Below are 20,398 nucleotides of genomic sequence, written 5' to 3'. Positions count from 1 at the left end.
CCCACGGTGGGGCTGGGGGTGTTTAAGTGGGGCTGAGGGTGCAGGGCTGGGGGCTCTGTCCCCTGTCACCCCTGTCAGTGTCCAACCTGGGGGCCGAAAGGGGTGAAAAGCAAGAACGAGCCCCCGTTCCCGGCGGAGACGCCCCCCTTTTCCTGGAAAAGGTTCAACAAGGTAAACAAGGCTCCAGCCCCGAGTAAAAATAAACCCTCGGCACGCAGGCGCCGGGCGGGAAGCGGGGCGAGCGTCACGCGGCACGGCCACGGCACCGGCACCGGCACCGGGCACCGGCACCGGCACCGGCACCGGCACCGGCACCGGCACCGGCACTGGCACTGGGCACCGGCCTCAGCCCGCGCTCTGACAGCGGCCCCACCGCCCCTCTGTCGCCTCCTGCCCCCCGGAGCAGTGGCAGGGGAGGGAGATGCGGACTGCATCCCTCGTGGGGCTCTTGAAATGAGGGGGTCCAGGGGGTGCATTTGGGGGGACACAGCATGGGAAGGGCAGCGACACAGTCGGTGACACGGACGGGGTGACGTCCCCCGACACTCCGCGCACCCCACGGCGGGTGGGGGTACCCCATGGGGTCTTGGCATGACGAGATGGGGCAGATCTGGATTGAGGGGTAGAGACCCTGGGAGATGCAGGATCTGGGGGTGCAGGATTTAGGGAGACAGGATCTGGACTTGCAAGACAGGATCTGGGCTTGCAGGCACCCCAGGAAAGTGCAGGGATGCAGGGTCTGGGGGTGCAGGATACCGGGTTGCAGGGTTTGGGGGTGCAGGATGCAGGGGTGCGGGGTTGCGGGGGTGCAGAGATTCCTGGAGGTGCAGGATTTAGGGATGAGTCTGGTGGCATGTGACGACCTTGAGGGGCGTTCAGGTGTCGCCTCCGTGCTATGGACTGGTTGGCACGGGCACTGCCATGATGGGGTGCCCAGGGAGCCACGGGAAGCCCCCCGACGCACAGACCCGGCTTCTGGGGGCGTTCTTGGCGCACGTCAGCTGCAGTACCCCACTGTCCCGGTGGCTTTGGTGGCCCCTCTCCCTCACTCTGCTCCCCATGGGTGGTCCCAGAGTCGGGATATCCCGGAAATATCCCAGCTGTGCCCAGCCTGGAGACACTGCTCACAGCACTTCCACCAGGACCCCCCGTGCCGGGTTCCCAGCCTCACGGCGGGACCCCACAGAGAGACCCCAAAAGGTTTGTCCACTCCCTCCTGGTCCCACTCCCGTCCCGGTGATTCCTGGGGGATCAGGATTTCAGGCGAGCATCACAAGCGCCGTGTGCCGCAGCGCCGTGCGCGGGGATGTTTTCCCAGTCCAGACGTGCGGCTGAGTCACGGATAATCACCGGGAACGTGCCGGGAGGGGCTGCGTGGAGCCGAGGGCACCTGCCCGGTCCAGGCACGGCTCTGCGGGCAGCCGGATCCCTTCACCCCAGGACCGGCGTTCCCTCCGGTTCCCCCCGGTTCCCCCCGGGTCCCCCCGTTCCCGTGCCAGCCTGGCCCCACACATCCTTCCGGGAGCTGCCGCGGTTCTCCCGGCCGGAGGTGCCACGGCCCCGTGCAACCGCCCCGTGACTCAGGGCAAGGGCACGTCCTGTGGGGTGTCGGGGTGTTCCCGCCGCCTCAGTGCCTTGGGGAGCCCCAAAATCCGGGACCACCCCTAGAAACCCCCGGAGACCCCCAGCTGAGGGGTGATCTCGTCACCCCCGGGGTGCTAAGGGGGTCTTTGGGGTGCAGAGCTCTGGTGTCCCTCCCCGGGCACTTCGCGCAGCCGGGGCACCGGAGGCCTCCCCCTCCTGTGGGATTAGCTCGGAGGATTTCCCGGACTGGCACATCCGTGCTCTGCTCCTTCTCCTCCTGGCTGGGGGCCAGGGCAGCGCCCGGCACATGGCACCCAGGAGGGTGCTGGCACCCCCAAAACCCTCCCCGTGGGGAGAGCAGGAGCACCCACGGAGCCCCCAGTGCCACCGGGCTGGGCTGGCCCCGGCCGGCGCCGCGACCCAGATCTGCCACCAGCTCTGTCCTGGCACGGCGTTGCCGCAGCCCCCGCGGCAGCCGGGAGTGGGGCCAGGCGGGGACGTGGATGCCAGGCACGTGCCACAGCGGGCACCCGCCGTGGGCAGCATGGGGACAGCAGGGGCTGGGCAGGGGAACATGGGCAGGGGGCTGTGCCGGGGGCTGTACCGCGCACAGGCATCCCTGGGGCGGGGGGCTGCGGTGCTGAACAGGTGCCGCACAGGTGGGCACAGGAGACGGTGCCATGTGGGGTGACAGGGGTAACTCGGTATCCCCAGTGCAGAGGACAGTGCCACGCGGGGTGCCTGTGTGTCCTTAGGGCAATGAACAGTGCATTGAGAGGGGACAGGGGTACCTGGGTGTCCCCCGTGCTGTGCGGGGTGACATCGGTGCCAAAGTGCCGCACGCAGAGTGACAGCGCTGTGCCTGGATATCCGCGCTGCAGGGGACAGCCAGTGCCACGGTCAGGTGTTCCCAGTGCAGGTGACAGCGCTGTGCAAGGTGACAGGGCTGCCAGTGCCGAGACTGGGGGTCCCCAGCGCGAGGGACAGTGTGGTGCCGGATGACAGATGTGTCAAGTGCTGCACCCAAGTGTCCGCAGTGCAGGGGACAGCACCGCGCCCGGGGGTTCCCAGTGCAGGGATTATGCAGCGCTGCGTGGCGGGGTACCCCGCGTCCCCGGTGCGGGGACCAGTGCGGGGAGCGGTCCCCGCGGTCCTTCAGGCGACCCCGGTGCGGGGGTCCCCGCCGAGCCCGGGCTCCCCGGCGGCGGCGCGGGGCCGGGGCCGCCGGCGGAAAGTGTGTCACTGGGGCACGAGGCTGTCCCCGGGAATCACATGGGGGAGGCGGCGGCGCCGCGTGCGGCCCAGTGCGCAGCCGCGGCCGGTGCGGGGGGCGGCGGGGCGGGCGGCGGGCGCACAACAGCCCGCACCGGGCGGCGGCGCGGCACGGCTCAGCGCGGCTCCGCTCCGGGAGGCTCACGGGGCCGGGACAGGATGGCGGCCCCCGAGGCTGGCAGCACAGGTCAGTGCCCCGCCGGAGCCCCCCACCCTCGGGACCACCGTGCGGGCACCGGTTCCCGGCACCGGAGCAGATCTGGGGGCAGCGCCCCGGGACCGCGGCGAGGGGCTGCGCGCTGAGACCGCGAGTTGGAGGGGTCCGGACACGGGGACCGAGGGGTCCCGCACGCCCGACTGGGCAGGATGCGCACCGGGACCGCGTCCCGGAACGCGGCTCCGTCCTACCGGGACCGGGGGGTCCTGCAGAGCGGGGTAAGGCTCGGACAGCGGGGCCGGGGTGTCCCCGGGAGGAGGGTAGGGAGGGCTGCGCGCCGGTACCGGGCGTCTTGCACACCGGGGCGATGTGAACACCGGCACTGGGGTGCTTCGGTGGTCGGGGCAGAAGGGACGGTGACCGGAGTGAAGTGTCCCGAACAGCGGGGCGCGCTGGACGCCGGGGTAGGATGGTTGAAAACAGAGATCGGTGTTCCGGGGTGTCCCGGGCAGCGGGACCGGAGAGGAGCGCGGCGAGACCCGGATGTCCCGGAGACCGGGACCGAGGATTCCTGAACGCCAGACAGTGCTGGACGCAGGGGTGTGGGAAGGGTGAACCCCGGGATCGTTGTCTCCTGGGCGGCGGAAACGGAGGGGAGTAAAGTGAGTCCCGCGCAGCGGCACCGGAGTTTTCCAGGAACCGTGACAGCAGGGCAGCGCACAGGGATCGGTGTGTCCCGGTTAGGGTGACCGGAGAGGACCGCGGCGGGACCGGAGTGTCCCTATCAGCGGCACCGGGGCCACGGGGAGCGGGCAGCCCGTGGACGGCCGAGGCGGTGCCGCGCGTGTCGGGGCTCCCCGCGCACCGGGAGGGACGGAGGGGAGACCGGAGGCGGTGCCCCCCCTCCCCCGTGTCCACCCCCCCGCACGTGTCCCCCTCCCCGCCGCTGCCACGTGCGGAGTTTGTTTTCCCCGCAGCCCCGCCCCGCCCCCTCCCATTGGTCGGCACATGACATCAGCGATGACGTCACGCGCGGAACTGGGGACGCCGCCGTTCATTGGGGGGGCAGCCCTGTCTCCGGGGCAACGAGAGGGGGCGGGGCGAAGTTTGGCCAATAAAAGAGATGTGGGCGTGGTAAAGCGTGAAGGGGCGGGGTTTCGGGGGGCCACGTGCAGCGGGAGCACGTGGGGTGGCGGCGTGAGGCCGCCTGAGCTTGGGGGGGGCTGCGGGGAGAGTGTTTGGGGGGGTTCCCTCTGTTTTGGGGTCAAGAAAGTTTCCCTCGCTCTGGGGCAAGCCCTTAGGGGGAATCCCCGCACCCCAAACTCTAAAATGGGTGTCCCGAGGCTTTGGGGTGTGGGGATCCCCCTCATTATTTTGGTGTTTTGGCAGCGGGGGGGGTCCCCAGGATCAGCTGCCCTGGAGGTGGGACCCACTGTCCCCAATTCTGTGACCCCCTTTGGAGGTGGTTCAGTGATGGGGGATGGTGACAAGCTGGCTCTGGCGCGTGGCATCTGTGCCAGCGGCACCGTGTGCGGCGGGAGACACATGGCCCTGGTGATCCCGTGTGTCCCCGACATCACCATCCACGTGTCCCAGCCCGGAGTCGTGTCCCGGTGCTGCTGTCCCTGCCCCGTGAGTGGGGTGACAACGACTGTGATTTCAGCCAGGGGCCACGCGTGTGTTTCCCCCCATGCTGCTCCCCGCTTTTGGGGGTCCTCACCCAGCTCGTCAGTCCCGCAGCGGGGACGTGTCCCCCCAGCCGGGGGGGCGGCGCTGGGGGCATCCCGGTGCCATGGGGGGGCTGCACTGGGAGCACCCCAGTGCCGTGTGGGGCTGCGTCGTGAGGGGCTGCACCGTGGGACTGTCCCGGGAGCTGTGGGGCGAGAGCCCGACTGTGCCGCTGGCACGCAGCCAGGAACGGCAGGAGTAACTCCTGTGACCTCCTGATTTCACCTCTCCAGAGGGTTCCCAGCCCACATTCCTCCTGCAGGCAATTCCGGGGTGCCCTGCCCGTGTCCCCAGCCGGCACGCACCCGGATAAACCCGGCTGTCCCCGTCCCACGTGGGGCCGTCGCCCGTGGCGGCCGGTGGGTGCGGTGCCTGACTCAGGGTGGGCGGCACACGTGCGGCGCAGCGGGATATCCATGGATCCGGGAGGCATCCGGGCTGCTTCCCTGGAGCCCCCACCCCGCGTGGGACTGCGATTCCTCTCTGGGGGGCTTCCCCCACCCCCCCGAGCTGGGGGAGGCTGAGCCTGGTGTAGCTCAGTACATAAGTGGCCCACCGGGAAGCCCGTGGAGCCGGGATGTTTCCCTATGGATCCCACCCGACCTGGGGCTGCAATCCCCCTCCGAGGGGTTTCCCCCTCCTCAGCTGGGAGAGGCTGAGCCTGGCACAGCTCAGTGCATGTGTGGCTCTGCGGGATACTCGTGGATCTTGATTGCCGATGCATTCGGGATGCTTCCCCGGGCATCCCACCCCCCTCTGGAGGTTCCCACCTCCATGAGTCGAGGGGAGGCTGAGCCCGGCACAGCTCAGTGCATGAGCGGCTCCTTCTCTCTGCAGGTGGGGTGATCAGCTACGTGGGCTCCAGCGGCGCCTCTCCCACCCGCACCAGCCCCGTGTCCCTCTGCAGCGACAGCTCCAACGGCAGCTCCCAGTCGGGCTCGCAGCCCTTCCCCACGTACTTCCCACCGTCGCCCACCGGCTCCCTCCAGGATTCCCGCGCCTATGGTGGAGCCACTCTGGCCCCCCATGAAGACGGCTCCCCTTCCTCCTCCTCCTCATCCTCCTCCTCCTCCACCTCCTCTTCCTCGTACGGCTCCTCGGTGAATTTCCCCGGGGTGCAGCCGGTCCCCGCGGACGAGCGGCGCCGCAGCTCGCCAAGCAAAGCCGGCAGCACCGTCACGAGTGAGTGGGGGTTCGCGGGGGGGTGGCGGGTGGTCTCCCCACCCCGCGGCAGGCACCCCTGGACCCCGCTGACCCCCGTCCCCCCGCAGAGCTCAACGGGATGGTGCTGCTCTGCAAAGTCTGCGGGGATGTCGCCTCCGGCTTCCACTACGGCGTCCACGCCTGCGAGGGCTGCAAGGTACTGGGATGGGGCCGGGGATGGGGCACGGAGCCCTTGTCACACTGCGGGGACCCCCGGTGATTCCTCCCCCTCGCCCCGCAGGGCTTCTTCCGCCGCAGCATCCAGCAGAACATCCAGTACAAGAAGTGCCTCAAGAACGAGAATTGCTCTATCGTGCGCATCAACCGCAACCGCTGCCAGCAGTGCCGCTTCAAGAAGTGCCTGCTGGTCGGCATGTCCCGTGATGGTGAGCTCGGAGGGACCCTCGTGACGTCCGGAGCCGGGGATTCCCTCTAGGGGTGGGATTCCCCGTGCCCAGGCTGCTCCTTCCTTCCCGAGATGTATCCAGGGCTGCACGTCCCCTGTGGAGCCGGGTCCCCCTGCCTGTGCTGGGTGCTGTGCCTGTCCCACGGGATGTGTCCCCCCCTTCCTGCTACCCCCCTCATATGTGGGGCTGCGTGTCCCTTCCAAGCCTGAGTGCCTCGTGCCCAGAGCTGCGTGTCCCCTCCCGGGATGGGTCTCCCATGGCCAGGGCTGTGTATCCCCTCCCACACAGAGTCCCCCAACATCGAGGCTGTATGTCCCTTCCTTGGATGCATCCCCCCGTGCTCAAGTCTCTATATCCCCTCCCGGTGTGGGTCCCCCTATCTTCAGGGCTCTATGTCTCCTCCAGGAGTCTTCCCATTCGTAAGGCTGTGTGTCCCTCCCGGGATGGGTTCCCCGCCGTGCTCAGGGCGGCGTGTCCCCTCCAAGCCCGGGGGAGGGATGCAGCCTTGCTCCCGCCAGCCCCTGGCCCCTCCCGGGGCAGGTCTGGGGGACGCGGAGGGCGTCACCGTGCCTGCTGCCGCCGACGTCCTCCTAACACCGCTGTCCTCCCTCAGCCGTGCGCTTCGGGCGCATCCCCAAGCGGGAGAAGCAGCGGATGCTGGCGGAGATGCAGAGCGCCATGGGCGGCATGGCCACTGCCCCACCGCCGATGCCGGCGCCCGGCGAGGGTCCCGCCGCGGGCGGGGGTCGTGCGCCGCCCCCCGGCCCCCCGCCGCTCGCCCCCCCCGCCTGCTTCTCCCAGTTCCCCCAGCAGCTGACACCGCCCCGCTCGCCCAGCCCGGGGGGGGCCACCGAGGATGTCATCGCGCAGGTGGCCAAGGCGCACAAGGAGATCTTCATCTACGCGCACGACAAGCTGGGACCCCCTCCCGCCTGCGACAGCGGTCTTCTGCGCTGGGACGCGCCCCCCGCCTGGGCTCCCGGTCCCCCCGAGCCCCGGCTGTGCCCCGCCGCCTACCCCGAGCCCCCGGCCCCGCGGGGGTGCCCCTGGCCCCGCAGCCCCAAGGACGTCCTGCCGGTGAGCGCCCGGGGGCTCCCGCTCCTTCCCGGCTATTTTTAGCCGCTAATCACATTAATCCCTTTGTCGGTGCCCCCCCCCCCGCCTGAGGCAGAGCCGGGGGAGCCCCGCAGAGCCCGGGGGAGCCCCCGGTGCCCGCTGACCCCTGGTCACCCGCAGGCATGCCCCATGAACAGCCACGTGCCCGGCCGCAGCGGGCGCTCCGTGCAAGAGATCTGGGAGGATTTCTCCCTCAGCTTCACCCCCGCCGTCCGCGAGGTCGTTGAGTTCGCCAAGCACATTCCCGGCTTCCAGGCGCTCTCCCAGCACGACCAAGTCACCCTGCTCAAGGCTGGCACCTTTGAGGTACATCCCGCAATGGCGAGGGCTCGATGGGCGCATGGTGCCCTATGGCATTCTCTGTGCTCCATGCACTGGCACGGAGCCCCAAAGCATGGGAACAGTGGCCCAGAACAAGGCAGGAGTCCTGTGGTGTTGCAGTGCCCCACATTTGGGAGGCACGGCGCTCATGGCATTGCCTGGTGCCTCACGGCACTGCAGTGCCCCACATTTGGGATCTGTGGCACAGAGCACAGTGTCCCTGTCATGGCACAGTGCCCTGTGGACTGGCACGGAGCCCTGCAGCACTGCAGTGCTTCACAAACAGGAGTTGTGGCATGCAGCACAGCGCTCCTGGCATTATACAGTGCCCCACTGGCACTGCAGTGCCACACTTTTGGGAGTTGTGGCACGGAGCATGATGCCCCTGGCATGGCATGGTACCCCAGATTTGGGAACCACAGACTGACATGAAGCCTCATGGCACTGCCTGGTGTCCCATGGCACTGTAATGCCCCACATTTGGGAGCCGTGACACGAAACACAGTGCCCCTGGCACCGCACAGTGCCCATGGCACGGTACCCCACATTTGGTAGTCACAGCATGGATCACAGAGCCCATGGCACGCCACAATGCCCCTGGCACAGTCTGATGCCCCATGGCACAGCAGTGCCCCACATTTGGGAGCTGTGGCATGGAGACTGATGTCCCTGGCAAGAAGCGTGGTGCCCTGTCCCATATGCTGCCCCTTGCCCACAGGTGCTGATGGTTCGCTTTGCGTCGCTGTTCGACGTGAAGGAGCAGACGGTGACGTTCATGAGCCGCACACGGTACGGGCTGGAGGAGCTGTGGGCCATGGGCATGGGAGACCTGCTCGGGGCCATGTTTGACTTCAGCGAGAAGCTCAGCGCCCTCGAGCTCAGTGACGAGGAGCTGGGGCTCTTCACCGCCGTCGTCCTTGTCTCGGCAGGTGGGCATGGATGGTTTGGGGAGTTTTGGGTGGGGGATTGAGGACTTTGGGGCTGGGATCAGGGGGTTAGCGCGGTGTTTGGGGCATTCAGGGATGGGATTGAGGTGACTGAGTTGCTACTGAGGTGATACCGGGGGAACATCACGGGGTTCAGTGCTGGGTTTTGGGGGTGGAGCTGGGGTGTCTCCTCCCCTGACCCCCTGTCCTCCACAGACCGCTCAGGCATGGAGGACACAGCATCAGTGGAGCAGCTGCAGGAGACGCTGCTGCGGGCCCTGCGCGCCCTCGTGCTGAAGACGCGCCCTGCCGAGACCTCACGCTTCACCAAACTGCTGCTGAAGCTGCCGGACCTGCGCACCCTCAACAACCTCCACTCCGAGAAGCTGCTCTCCTTCCGCATCGACGCCCAGTAGTGCCCCCAGGACCCCTCCGGACCCCCCCGCGCACCCCTGTACATACTCCACACTGGGGGGACACACAGACTTCCCCCTCTCCCCCCGGGGCAGCACCGACCCCGTGGCGCCCGTCGGACTTGCAGGGATTCACCCCAAGGTGGGCGCCAGGATGCTGGGACCCCCCCACCCCAAATCGGGCACCACCCCCACGGCTCCGCTGGCAGCGCCGGGGGGTCCCCTCGCCCCGACATCCCCGTTCTGGCGGCCGGGGGTGGGATGCAGAGGCCGGATCCAGCCGCGCTGGGGGGGTGGGGGTGGGTCAGGGGCGGGGGGCGGGGTTCGGTTGGTTGGTTTTTGGTTGGTTTTTTTTTTCTTTTTTTCATCATATATTTATTACATAAATATATAGTAAAATAGACCAGCAACAATTACCATAAAAATATCTTTCTTTAAAATCCTGACCAAAACACAAAAGGGTTTAAAATCGCACGTCACAGACTGTGATTGTCACGGGGGCTCCGCGGTCCCCCCGGCCCGCGCCCCTACATTCAGCGACGCCGGCCGCGGCCCCCCCGGCACCCTGCATAGTGGGGGACCGCGCGTGGGGCGCGCCGAGCCGAGCCGGGCCGTGCCGGGCTGTGCTGGGCCAGCTCCGGCCGGGCTCGACGCCCGCGGACAGGGGCAGCTCCGGGAGCCATGAGGTATGTGCTTGGGGGAGGGCGGGAGGCGCGGGGACAAGGGGGGGGACGCGGGGCGGGGGTGGCCCGGGAGAGGTGGCGCAGGGGTGGGGGGCACCGGTGTGGCCCCCCGGGACCGACGCTGGATGCTGGACGTGCGATGGCGACGCGAGACGGAGACGCGGGGACGGCCCGGGGGGGGCGCGGGGGGAGTACAGGGTGAGGGGCGTGCGGGGGACAGCGGGCGTGGGGGGCCGGGCTGAGCCCCCTCACCCCGGGACAAGCTGCCCCAGGGCCCCGTGTGGCCGCTCGGGGGGGGTCACGGGGGCTGATTAAGACACGTCCCGCGACGGCGCTGCCGTGTCGCGACGGGAGCGCGCGGCGTCACACGGGGTGTGCGCGGGGACGCGCGGGCAACGCGGGGTCACGGCACCGGCACCGCAACGACATGGCACGGCCACGGCACCGGCACGGCCACGGCGCCGCGCCGTCATTGCACCAACAGGAGTTGCCACGGCACCAACACGCGTGGCCGTGGCGCCGGCATTGCACCAACGCGCCTTGCGCCGGCACCAACATGGCACAGCCACGGCACTGTCACAATACCAGCAGGCGTGGTGGCCGCGGCACCGGCACGGCCATGGCACCAACAATGGCACGGCCAGGGCACCACCGGGCGTGGGGGGCATCACCCGGGTGCCGCAGCCCCGCCCGTGGCCCGAAGGCACGTGTTGGGGCCGGTGCTGCCAGGGGTGGGGGGCGACCCCCGAGCCCTGTGTCCCCCCAGTGCGGGCGTTAGCGTTGGGCTCCTATTGCACCGCCCGCAGCCGGCGCTGCCGGGACCCCCGAGCCGGGCACCCGGGTGGGGGTTTAAGACATTTTGCACCACCGGCGCTGGTACTTGGGGCTGGGGGCTGGCACCCCCACTCAGGGCACCCCGGGGTGCCACAGCCCCGCTGTGCCCCCCAAGCCAGCTGCAGGGGGTCTGGCAGGGCCCCCCAACACGGTCCCCCATGGTTGGCGGGTGTCTGGGGTGTGGGGGGAGCCCAGCCCGGCCCCCTGTGCCTGTGGGGGGGGACGTGTCTGGTGTTGGGATTTTCTGCTTTTAAACGACCCGTAAAAAGATTTTTTTTTTAATTACAAAAATTATATATTTTATATATATTTATATATATATATATATATATATTAGCTTAGGTGGGCCCGGCCTGCCTCGCCGGCCCCCCCCGGCCCGCACCCCCCCTCGGCCTCCGCCTGAGGTAAGAAAAAATTCACAAACCTAAATTTCGGGGGGAGGTGGGGGGGAGATAAAAAGGTGATAAAACCATTCCCGGGTGCCCCCTCGCAGCTGTGCTCCCCCCTTGACAAAGCCCCCTTTGGGACTCCCCCTGCCGACCCCCGCCTCTGCCTGGACCCCCCGGGGGGGCGGTTGGGGGGTGCAGCCCCCCCAAAGTGCTGCTGCCGGGGGGCTGGGGCAGTAGTGCAGTGGGGGGTCCCGGGGGGGGCACCCACCGCCCCTCCGCCGGCGCCTCCAGGGCCTTTGCAACTCCTGACGGACACGACAAAACCCACGAGGACGAGGGGAAAAACAACAAAAAAAAAAAAGGACAACGGAAAAGTTCCGGGGGGGGGGGGTTGGGGGGGGAGTGGTCCCCCCCAGTGTCCTGCAGCGCCCACCATCCGCGGCGCTTGGCACAAAATCGTCTCCTCTCAGCCCAAAAAAAAAGACAAGAGAACCCCCAAAACCCCAAATCTGGCCCCAAATTTGGGGATAAGGGAGGACACAGGGGGGTCACCCCAGCCGGGGCGGACCCAGCAGGCTGGGGGGGGTCCACCAGCCCTGCACCCCGATGGGCTGGGGTCCCCCTTGCCACCGCTGTGCCCCCCCTGTGCCCCCGCCCTGCTGTAGGGGGGGTCCTGGCCCCCACCTTACTATGGGGGGGTCCTGGCCCTCACCCCACTATGGGGGATGGGGGTCCCAGCCCCTGCCCTGCTATGAGGAGGGGTCCTGGCCCCCACCCCAGCCCCCCAAATTGCTGCCCGGCCAAAAGTGCATATGGCCACGGCCCCCCGGCTGGGGCAGCCTCTCCCTGTGCAGCCCAGAGCCCCCTCCTCTCCTCCCTGCTCTTCCTCCTCCTCCTCCTCCTCCTCCTCCTCCTTCCAAAGTGCAGTTAGTTTAATATTTTAGCCTCTCAGGGAGGGAAATAAATGCTTAAAAAATAATAATCTACGAAGAGAAGGACAATAAAAGGAACGCTCGACCGTCGGGGCCCTTCCCTGTGCAAACAAACAAAATTCGTCAAGTCCTGGGGCGGGGGGGATGGCTGTTGGGGGGCACAGCAGGACCCCCACCCTGGACGCAGCATCCCCTTGTCCTTACAGGGGGACGAGAAAGATTTGGGGGGGGGCCAGAGCGGGTTGGGGGGGCACAGGGTGGGGGGTGTCAGCCCTACACCTCCTGGTCCTCGAAGACCTCGAGGAAGAGGGGGGGAAAGAGCTCGGTGGGACACTCCACCTTCATGTGCAGGAAGCGGCTGGCGTGGCAGGCGCCGATCATCCGCAGATCCGTCACCTTCATCAGCAGCTTGGGCCAGAAGTGGGGAATGTTGTGTTTGCGGTAGTTGATGTAGTGCTCAAAGGCCAGCAGATATGTCTCCTGGCACTTCTCGATCTTCTCCACGCAGATCAGCCCCGTCCGGTCTGCGGGAAACGGGGAATTATCAACGGGGAATCATGATTTGTGTGGGAAGGGACGTTAAAGCTCATCCAGTCCCACCCCTGCTGCGGGCAGGGACACCTTCCATTACCCCAGGCTGCTCCAAGTCCCATCCAACTTGGCCTTGGATGCTTCCAGGGATGGGGCAGCCCCAGCTTCTCTGGGCACCCTGTGCCAGGGCCTCCCCACCCTCACAGAGAGGAATTTCTTCCCAATACCCCATCACGATCCCCTTTTTTAGTATAAACCTCTCTTTGTTGTTCTGGCGTTCTCTGCCAGTGGAAGAGTCCCTCTCCCAGTCCAGCATCTGCAGGGATTCTCTCTCCCACAGGGCTGAGTGTCCCATGCACATCCTGGCTGTTGAGGTGCCCACCCCACAGACCCACGTCAGCCTGGCAGAGGTCCCCAGGGGACCAAGAGGCTCAGCCTGTGCTCCTGGGTACCAGGGACTGGGGTGCCCACCTCCCAGCCTGGCACAGCTGCCTGAAGCTCTGGGATTTGGGGTGCCCACCCAAAATCCAGAGGGGCATGGTTTCCCATCCAATGCACTCTAAAGATGTCGAGGGCTCTGGCATCACAGTGCCCACCCAACACCCCCCAGGACAGTGAGGACTCTGGGCATTGGGGTGCCCACCCAATGCACCTCCAAATGCTGCGAGCTGTGGGCGAGGGGGTGCCAACAAAACAATCCCCATGGCCAGCCTCTGGGCATGGGGATGCCCATCCCATTTCCCCTGAAGCTGCTGGGCATCTCTGACATCAGGGTACCCACCCAACACCTCCCCAGGACAACGAGAACTCTGAGCATTGCGGTGCCCACCCCATTCCGCCCATCACCCCTTACCTGAGGACATGAGCAGCACAGCCTGGAGCAGGGCCACCTCGGTGTCATCCAGGTTGAAGGCAGAGAGGGACTTGCCCAGGTCGAAGATGGCATCGGAGACGACGCCCAGGCCGCCGTTCTTGAGCTGCTCACGTTTCACTGCCATCTCCCCGCTCAGCGTCAGCGTCTCGCTCTCGGGGTCGTAGCGCACGGCCGCCCGCAGCGACATGATCTCCATGCAGCACCCCTTCAGCAGGATGATCTGGTCCTCGCAAGGCAGCTGGGGACACATGGGGACAGTTGTTGGGGAGGGGTTGGTGTGACTCAGACCACCCCAGACCTCCCCAACTCCCCGGCCCGCCGTTACCTCTGAAAACATGGGCAGTTTTTTGGCAAAGTCGACCACGCGGGTGATGGCCGGGGTGATGATTTTTGTAAACTCACTGAACGCCTCCAGGTCGACTTTGTCCCCGTCGGGCATGGAGGCCATGGGGGACTGGCCGATGTCCTCAGGCTGCGGGGGACATGGTGGTGTTGGGGAGGTGTGATGTCACCATGCGCCCCCTGGGACCACCATGGTGGCATTGGGGAGTGTGGTGTGACCGTGTCACCCCTGGGACCCCCAACAGCAGACAGGGCATTGGGGGGTGTGGTGTGACTGCACCCCCCTCTGGGACCCCCATGGTGGGCAGTGGTGTTGGGGGTGCAGTGTGACCCTGTTCCCCCTCCCTGGGACCCCCACGGGCCATGATGTAACCCTGTTACCCTTCTGGGCCCCCATGTCCCTGGAACGGTCGTGGCAGGGCCAGTGCAGCAGCCAGGAGAGGGAGCTGCATGACAGGGACAGTGACAGGGCCAGTGGCAGGGCTGTGGCCAGGGCCACCTGCAGGCACAGCTGTCCCCTTCGGTCACTGCTCACCCCTGAACCCTTTGAGGGTGACCAGCTCAAGGACACTGAGCGACGTCCCAACCCCCCTCGACTGCCCAAGGACACCGGGGACATCCCAAACCCTGGCACCACCACCAAGTGTGTGCTGAGTGTGTGAGAGCTCAGCAGATGCCAGCTAGGGCTGGGGGCAGGGCAGGGGACTGAGACGGTGACAGAGTCCCTCCACTGCATCCCCTCACCAGGAATTTCCGCTTCTGCTTCCAGTGGCTGCCCTGGGCATTGGTGCTGCGGTGGGCTTCTGTCACAACATGGATCAGCTCCCACTCCTCAGCGCTGGGGTTGGGGCGATGCTGCAGGGACTTGATCATCTCCTCCTTCCGCCGCCGCTCCCGGTTCTCCTCGATCAGCTTCCTCTTGGCTACCCGCTTCGAGTCATCCAGCACCACTGCCAGGACCCCCAGCATGAGCCAGGATCTCCCCACCCCTGCACCCCACAGCTGCAGCACAGCACCCCACTGTGACCCCCCAGTCTCCTCCTGTGGCTGTTCTGGGCACCCCAACTCGCCCCATAGGACCACAACCCACTTCTCAAAAGCCCCCCACTATCATCTTGGACCCCCCATTCATGCATCCCACCCCGCTGCTGCATCACGACGCCTGACAGCCCAGCCTGGTCCTGCAGCTCATCTGGGTACCCCAATGTGCCCCATGGTGCTGGGACCCCACCCTGCCCCACCAGCCAAGCCCCCTCGTGCCCCCCAACTCACGGTCCATGGCCATGCCCACGGAGATGCACTTCTTGAAGCGGCAGAGCTGGCACTGGTTGCGGGTGATCTTGTCGATGACGCAGCACCCATCGTATTTGCAGGAGTAGGTGGGGTGCAGGTTCTTCTGGATGGTCCGACGGAAAAATCCCTGGGGAGGGCGCAGGGGGGTGACACAGTGAGCCCTGCTGAGCTCCCCCCAACCCCCCAAGCCCCCCTGCCCCAACTGACCTTGCAGCCCTCGCAGGTGATGCAGCGGTAGTGGTAGCCGGTGGCCTTGTCCCCGCACACCACGCATTGTTCATCTTTGTCCAGGTAACTAGGGATGTACCCTGCGGGGACCCCCGAGTCAGGGACCCCCAGGACACCCCAAGACAGTAGCCCTCAGAGTGTTCCATGATAGGATAACCCCAGGGAACCCCAAGTCAGGGACCCCTGGAGCACCCTGTACCCTCCCCCACACCCCACATCACGGCCCCCCCAGAGCCCTGAGTTAGGGACCCCCTTGCACGCCCCACATCAGAGACCCTTGGCACATGCAGCATCAGGGACCCCCCGCACACCCCATGCCAGGGATGCCCAGTATGCCCTCCCCTCTCTGTGCCTCAGTTTCCCTTCTGTCTGCACCCACCACCGTCTGCCCCACCACTGCCCCTGCCCCGGCACGGGAAGGGTTAACTCTGGGGGGGTGTGGGGGGTGCCCGAGCCCCCCGCACCAATAAAGCCCCCATTATCCCATTATCCGGCCGGGCACCGGCAGCGGGGGGGGTCCCTGTCCCCCTGGCACACAAAGACTCACTGTCCCCGCCGTTGTCCGGGGTCCCCCTGCCTGGCAGCCCGGGGACCAGCCCCCCGCCAGAGCCCCCCCAGCCTCCCCACCACCACCTGCTCAGGGAAACTGAGGCACGGATCATCCGTGATGCACAGGGTGGTCCCCAGCACCCTGGGCCCCTCGTGTGCCCCCCAGGAGCCCATCCCTGTGTTTTGAGGGGGGCTGGAAGTGGGAATCCCCGAGGGGTGGGAGAGATGGGGAGGGGGCTGGTTGCCTGGGCCCCCCCTGTAGAGAGCACCCATTATTCGGGGGAGTATCCCCAGCACCCCGGCACTGCCGCACCCACCCGGGATCCCACAAACCCAGCCGTGGGGACCCCTGGAGCCCACTCTGGCACTCTGCGGGTGCTGGATGTTGGGGTCCCCGGGTGTTGCCCCGCTCACGGAGCAGGGCGGCTGCAGGGGATGGGCGGGAGCTGGCCGCCCGGGCTCCTCACGGCCCCCCCGGCAGGTCCCGCCGGCGCCGGCCGCTCCCCGCCGGGGAATGGGGCAGGGCGGGGGGCAGCGCCCGCGGGGCCCCCCTTATCGCCCACCCCAGGGCGCTGCCGTCCCGATAGCACCGCCCTGACCCACGGGGCGCCGGCGGGGACGTGGGAGGCTGGGACCCCGGGAGACCTTGCGGGGTTCTGGGGTGTCTGGGTGATATGGGGACCTCGGGCACTCCACGAGGGACATGGGGTGACCGTGGGCCCGGCAATGACATGGAGTTCCTGGAACATGGGGTGTCCGTGGTGCTCCGGGGAGCCCAGTCGAGACCTGGGGTGTCCGTGGGACACGGGGGTGCACGGACACAGGAATCTGGGGGTGCCCATAGGGGATAAGGGGTGTCCATAGGCTTTGGGGGTCCCAGGTGACACATGGGGTGTTCAGGGGATCCCAGTGAGGACTCGGGGCCCCCAGGACACGGGGTGCCTGCAGAACCCGGCGATGAGATGCTGGGGTGCCCCGGGGGTGCCCAGCAAGGCCATGGGGTGCCGGGCGGGGTGTCAGGGGCGCCGCGGGTCCCCGTACCTGACATGCTGCTCTTCACCAAACATTGGCTGCTCTTTCTTTTGCGCTTCCCATCCAGCCACCTGCGGGAGCGGGGGGACACGCTGGGAGGGTGCCCGCGGATTTCCGCTGCCCCCCCCAAACATCCAACAGACCCCCAAAATCCCCCTGGGTCCCCCTTCTCTGCTGAGCAGCCCCCGCCCGGGGGTCTCAACGCGGCGATGTCACAGGTGGGGTCCGGCCCTGGGGGGGTAGGAAAGGGCGCTGGGGACCCCCCCACCCAGAACACCCCTCCAGGGACCCCCCCTCCGGGACACGGCACCGCCCCGGGGGGCTGGGAGCGGGCTGGGGGGGGGAGGGAGGGGAAGGGAAAGGGTGGCGGATGGGGGAGGGGAAGGGAAAGGGTGGGGGGTGGAGGAGGGGCGGGGGAAGGTTGGGGGGAGGGGCGGGTGGGGGAGGGGCTCATTCACAGTCAAAGACAAAATGTCCTTTTGGCTGAGCGGGGAAGTGACGTCATCGGGGGCTCAGCCAATGGCGGGCGGCGGGGGTCCGCGCGCGCCCGTCCCCGCGGGGGGGGGACCCGAACCCGCGGGGATCGGCACCTGCGGGGGGGGGGGCGGGGGAGAGACCCGGGGACCCCGAACCCCCCAACCGGGGCTCCAGCCCAAGGTGACCCCGGGCTGCCACCCCCCACCGGGGGCCCGAAATAGCCTGGGGGGGGAGGGGCCCCGCGGGGAGGGGGCGGCTGGGAGAGGCTCGGGGGGGGGGACATAATGGGGGGACACGAGTGAGCGTGGGGACACAGGGACACCTGGGCATGGACACGCCTGGTGACACGTGGGGTGCGGGGGGACACCCAGGGGCACATGTGGGGATACACGGAACGTAAGGGCACATAGGGACACTTGGGGGGACGTGTGGGGTACGGGGATACACAGGACATGGGGACACCCAGGTTCGGAACGCGCGTGGGACACATGGGGTGGACAGAGACGCGGTGGCCACAGCGACACAAGGGACACCCAGGAGACAAGGGACACCCAGGAGACAAGGGACACCCAGGACACAGGGACACACAGGGACATACTGACACAGACACAACCACACGGGGACACAGGGGATACCCAGGGCAGGGACACATACATGACCATGCAGGGATGCATGGCGACACACCGAGCACGAGAACACAAGGGACACAGCACGCACAGGGACACACCAGGCACGGGGATACGTGGGACACAGTGGGCGCAGGGGTGCGGCAGGTACGGGGACACTTGGGGACGCACATGATGTTCGGACACAGAGGGCACAGCCAGGTGCAGGCCACGCAGGGACGTGCAGGCGCAGTGCCACCACGTGTCCCCCTCCATGTCCCCGCGCTGGGTTAGGGGCTCACCGGGTGTCCTCTGGCTCCGACAGCGGGTCCAGGGTGCTGGGCTTCTGTTCCATTCACCGCAATTCCATCAAGGAGCGCTCAGCACCGACCGAGGGGGCTCCGGCGCCACGCGGGGGCCACGGCGGGGCGCCCACGGCGGGGGGGCCACGGCGGGGGGCTACGCCGCGCACCCCATGGTGCCCCTCAGTGCTCAGCACCGCGCAGCATCCCGGGCCGGGCCCTGCGGGACAGCGGCGTCAGCCCTGACCTCCGGGATGGGGGACAGAGACCAGCCGTGGGGGACACAGAGGGGACCACCAGGGAAGGGTGTGAAGCCACGGGGTAGCCCCCGGAGCTGTGGCCACAGGGGAGGGCTGGGTGTGAGTGTGCAAGAACGTGTGGAGCGTGCAAGGGCGCCCAGGGCTGGGCAAGGGCACGAGGGACGTGAGAAAACACAAGGAGGGAGAGGCGTGCAGGGTGTGTGCGACAGCCCCGGGGCTGGGCCAGAGGGCACAGCGGGGTGAGAGTGTGCACAGGGGGGTGAAATGCGCAGGTGTGCAAAGCTGGGAGAGCACTGAGGGAACGAAAGAGCGTGCAAAGTCGTGGAAGAGCACGCAGAGATGTACAGGAATGTGCACAGGTGTGCCAAGTGTGCGTACAGGTGTGCCGTGCTGCGGCAGAGCGTGCACAAGTGTGCAGGGCACATGAGAGTGTGTGCATGGGCGTGCAAGAGCATGCACAGGTGTGTGAGGGTGTGCACACGTGTGTGAGGCTGTGGCAGCACAGCAGGCATGTGAGTGTGTGCAGGGTTGTGCACACAGGTGTGCGCAGAGGCGTGCAAAGCTGAGTGAGTGTGCACGGCTGCGGGTGGGCATGCGAAAGCACGCTCAGGGCTTCAAGGCTGTGTGAGAACGTGCCCAGGGCTGTGAGTGTGCAGCAAAGCAAAAGCACCCACAGGGAGTTCCCCCCACCTTTGGGGCAGGGCTGGGGGGAGCCTTTTGGGGAGGGGATGCAGAGGGCAGCCCCTCGGATGCTGCCCTCGGGAGCCAGGCTGAGCCCTGCCGTGTTCATCGCATAATCGAACACCCCCAAATGTGAGGCTGGGGTGACTCTTGGTGAGGGGACAACCGATGGGGTGGGGGTGACTTATGGGGTAGGTGGTGACTTACGGGGTGGGGGGCGCCGGGGGTCCAGGCGATCCCTCCTCTGCGAGCTCTGCTGTGGCAAAAACACGACGTGGGGGGGTCAGGGCATGGGCAGCACCGGCGGGGAGGGGCACCCCCCGACCCCCCTACTGCACCCCGTGACGGGGACACTGAAGCACGACGGCGGCGGCACCCCCCGACTCTTTGTGCCCACCCCGTTCCATATCGCACGGACAGCCAGCACCCAGGCAGCATCCCGGCAGGATGGGGGGGCCCTGCTCACAAGCCCCCCCGTGACCCCGCGGTGACCCTCCCGGAGCGGAGGGGTGTGAGGGGCGCAGGGGGCCCTCAGCCCGCGCCGGGGGGGCCGGGGGGAGCCGCGGCGGGCGCGGTGCCCAGCCCCGGGCTCCTCCGCTCCGCGCGGGGACAGCAGAAAGTAGGTCACGTTTGTCTTGGCCGCCACAGAAATTCCTCCGGCGGATTTAAAACGCGGCGGATGGGGCTGGGGGCCCCCCCCCACACCCCGACACCCCCACGCTATGGGGCGCCCCTTGCTGCACCCCACCAGCCGAGGACACCCCGACCAGCACGGGATGGGGGGCGAGGGATGCTGCACCCATGGGTGCACACAGCACCCCGCGCCGCGCGGGGGGTTCGCACAAAGAGTCTCCCAGAACGCCTGAGGAGGGGGCATCGCCTGCACCAGCCTCTTCAGGGAAACTGAGGCACCCCGCCGCATCCCACCACCCCGGGGTACACTCCCCGCCTTGGGGGGTTCCGTGGGGCCTGGGCGCCCCTCGCCGCAGCCTCAGGCCGGGTTTGGGGCCGGCGGTACCTATAGAGCCGGGGGCTGCAGCAAATGTTTGTTCCATATGGGAACGGCGCGCGGAGAACTTCCAAGTATAGGCACTGGCAGGGATCCAGAGCTGCGCGGCCCCCGCCGGGCACCGGCCCCCCCGCCGCCCCCCGCCCCTCTCCCCCGGGACCCCGCGCGCCGGCTGAGCCCCGACACGCTCGGTGCATGTGTGGGGCTCGGGGTGCGTCGACGTCGCGGTGAAATCACTGTGGGGTGGAAT

At 67.5% G+C, this 20,398-nt stretch overlaps 2 protein-coding genes across 2 annotated transcripts; one reads left to right on the top strand and one right to left on the bottom strand.

The window, feature by feature from the left end:
* The first annotated feature begins 2,856 nt into the window (after positions 1 to 2,856).
* Positions 2,857 to 9,406, top strand: NR1D1 (nuclear receptor subfamily 1 group D member 1). Its single transcript, XM_066336972.1, has 8 exons — positions 2,857 to 3,043; positions 5,579 to 5,923; positions 6,013 to 6,101; positions 6,186 to 6,330; positions 6,965 to 7,428; positions 7,588 to 7,773; positions 8,507 to 8,717; positions 8,931 to 9,406. Exons 1-8 carry the CDS (start codon positions 2,857 to 2,859, stop codon positions 9,128 to 9,130), a joined length of 1,827 nt encoding a protein of 608 aa, XP_066193069.1. The 3' UTR covers positions 9,131 to 9,406.
* A 1,048-nt stretch (positions 9,407 to 10,454) lies between these two features.
* On the bottom strand, positions 10,455 to 19,408 carry THRA (thyroid hormone receptor alpha). The gene is made up of 9 exons (XM_066336973.1): positions 19,347 to 19,408; positions 18,199 to 18,418; positions 16,824 to 16,885; positions 15,213 to 15,313; positions 14,985 to 15,132; positions 14,457 to 14,662; positions 13,696 to 13,842; positions 13,350 to 13,608; positions 10,455 to 12,489 (listed from the first exon to the last, which is right to left on the bottom strand). Exons 2-9 carry the CDS (start codon positions 18,249 to 18,251, stop codon positions 12,239 to 12,241), a joined length of 1,227 nt encoding a protein of 408 aa, XP_066193070.1. The 5' UTR covers positions 18,252 to 18,418; positions 19,347 to 19,408; the 3' UTR covers positions 10,455 to 12,238.
* Between the last annotated feature and the right edge of the window lie 990 nt (positions 19,409 to 20,398).

This window comes from Sylvia atricapilla, chromosome 27 (genome assembly GCF_009819655.1).
Source record: "Sylvia atricapilla isolate bSylAtr1 chromosome 27, bSylAtr1.pri, whole genome shotgun sequence".
Taxonomy (NCBI): Eukaryota; Metazoa; Chordata; class Aves; order Passeriformes; family Sylviidae; genus Sylvia; species Sylvia atricapilla.
Note: the sequence above shows the minus strand (reverse complement) of the source record. Positions and strands in the feature narration are given on the sequence as shown.

Excerpts from the sequence above, each read along its gene's own strand:
- NR1D1 (XM_066336972.1), top strand. The coding sequence starts at position 2,857 with ATGGGGGAGGCGGCGGCGCCGCGTGCGGCCCAGTGCGCAGCCGCGGCC. Across the intron at positions 3,044-5,578 it reads CCCCGAGGCTGGCAGCACAG|GTGGGGTGATCAGCTACGTG; the intron begins GTCAGTGCCCCG and ends TTCTCTCTGCAG. Across the intron at positions 6,331-6,964 it reads GGTCGGCATGTCCCGTGATG|CCGTGCGCTTCGGGCGCATC; the intron begins GTGAGCTCGGAG and ends GTCCTCCCTCAG.
- THRA (XM_066336973.1), bottom strand. The coding sequence starts at position 18,251 with ATGGAACAGAAGCCCAGCACCCTGGACCCGCTGTCGGAGCCAGAGGAC. Across the intron at positions 16,886-18,198 it reads TCGGAGCCAGAGGACACCCG|GTGGCTGGATGGGAAGCGCA; the intron begins GTGAGCCCCTAA and ends CCGCTCCCGCAG. Across the intron at positions 12,490-13,349 it reads TGTGCTGCTCATGTCCTCAG|ACCGGACGGGGCTGATCTGC; the intron begins GTAAGGGGTGAT and ends CGTTTCCCGCAG.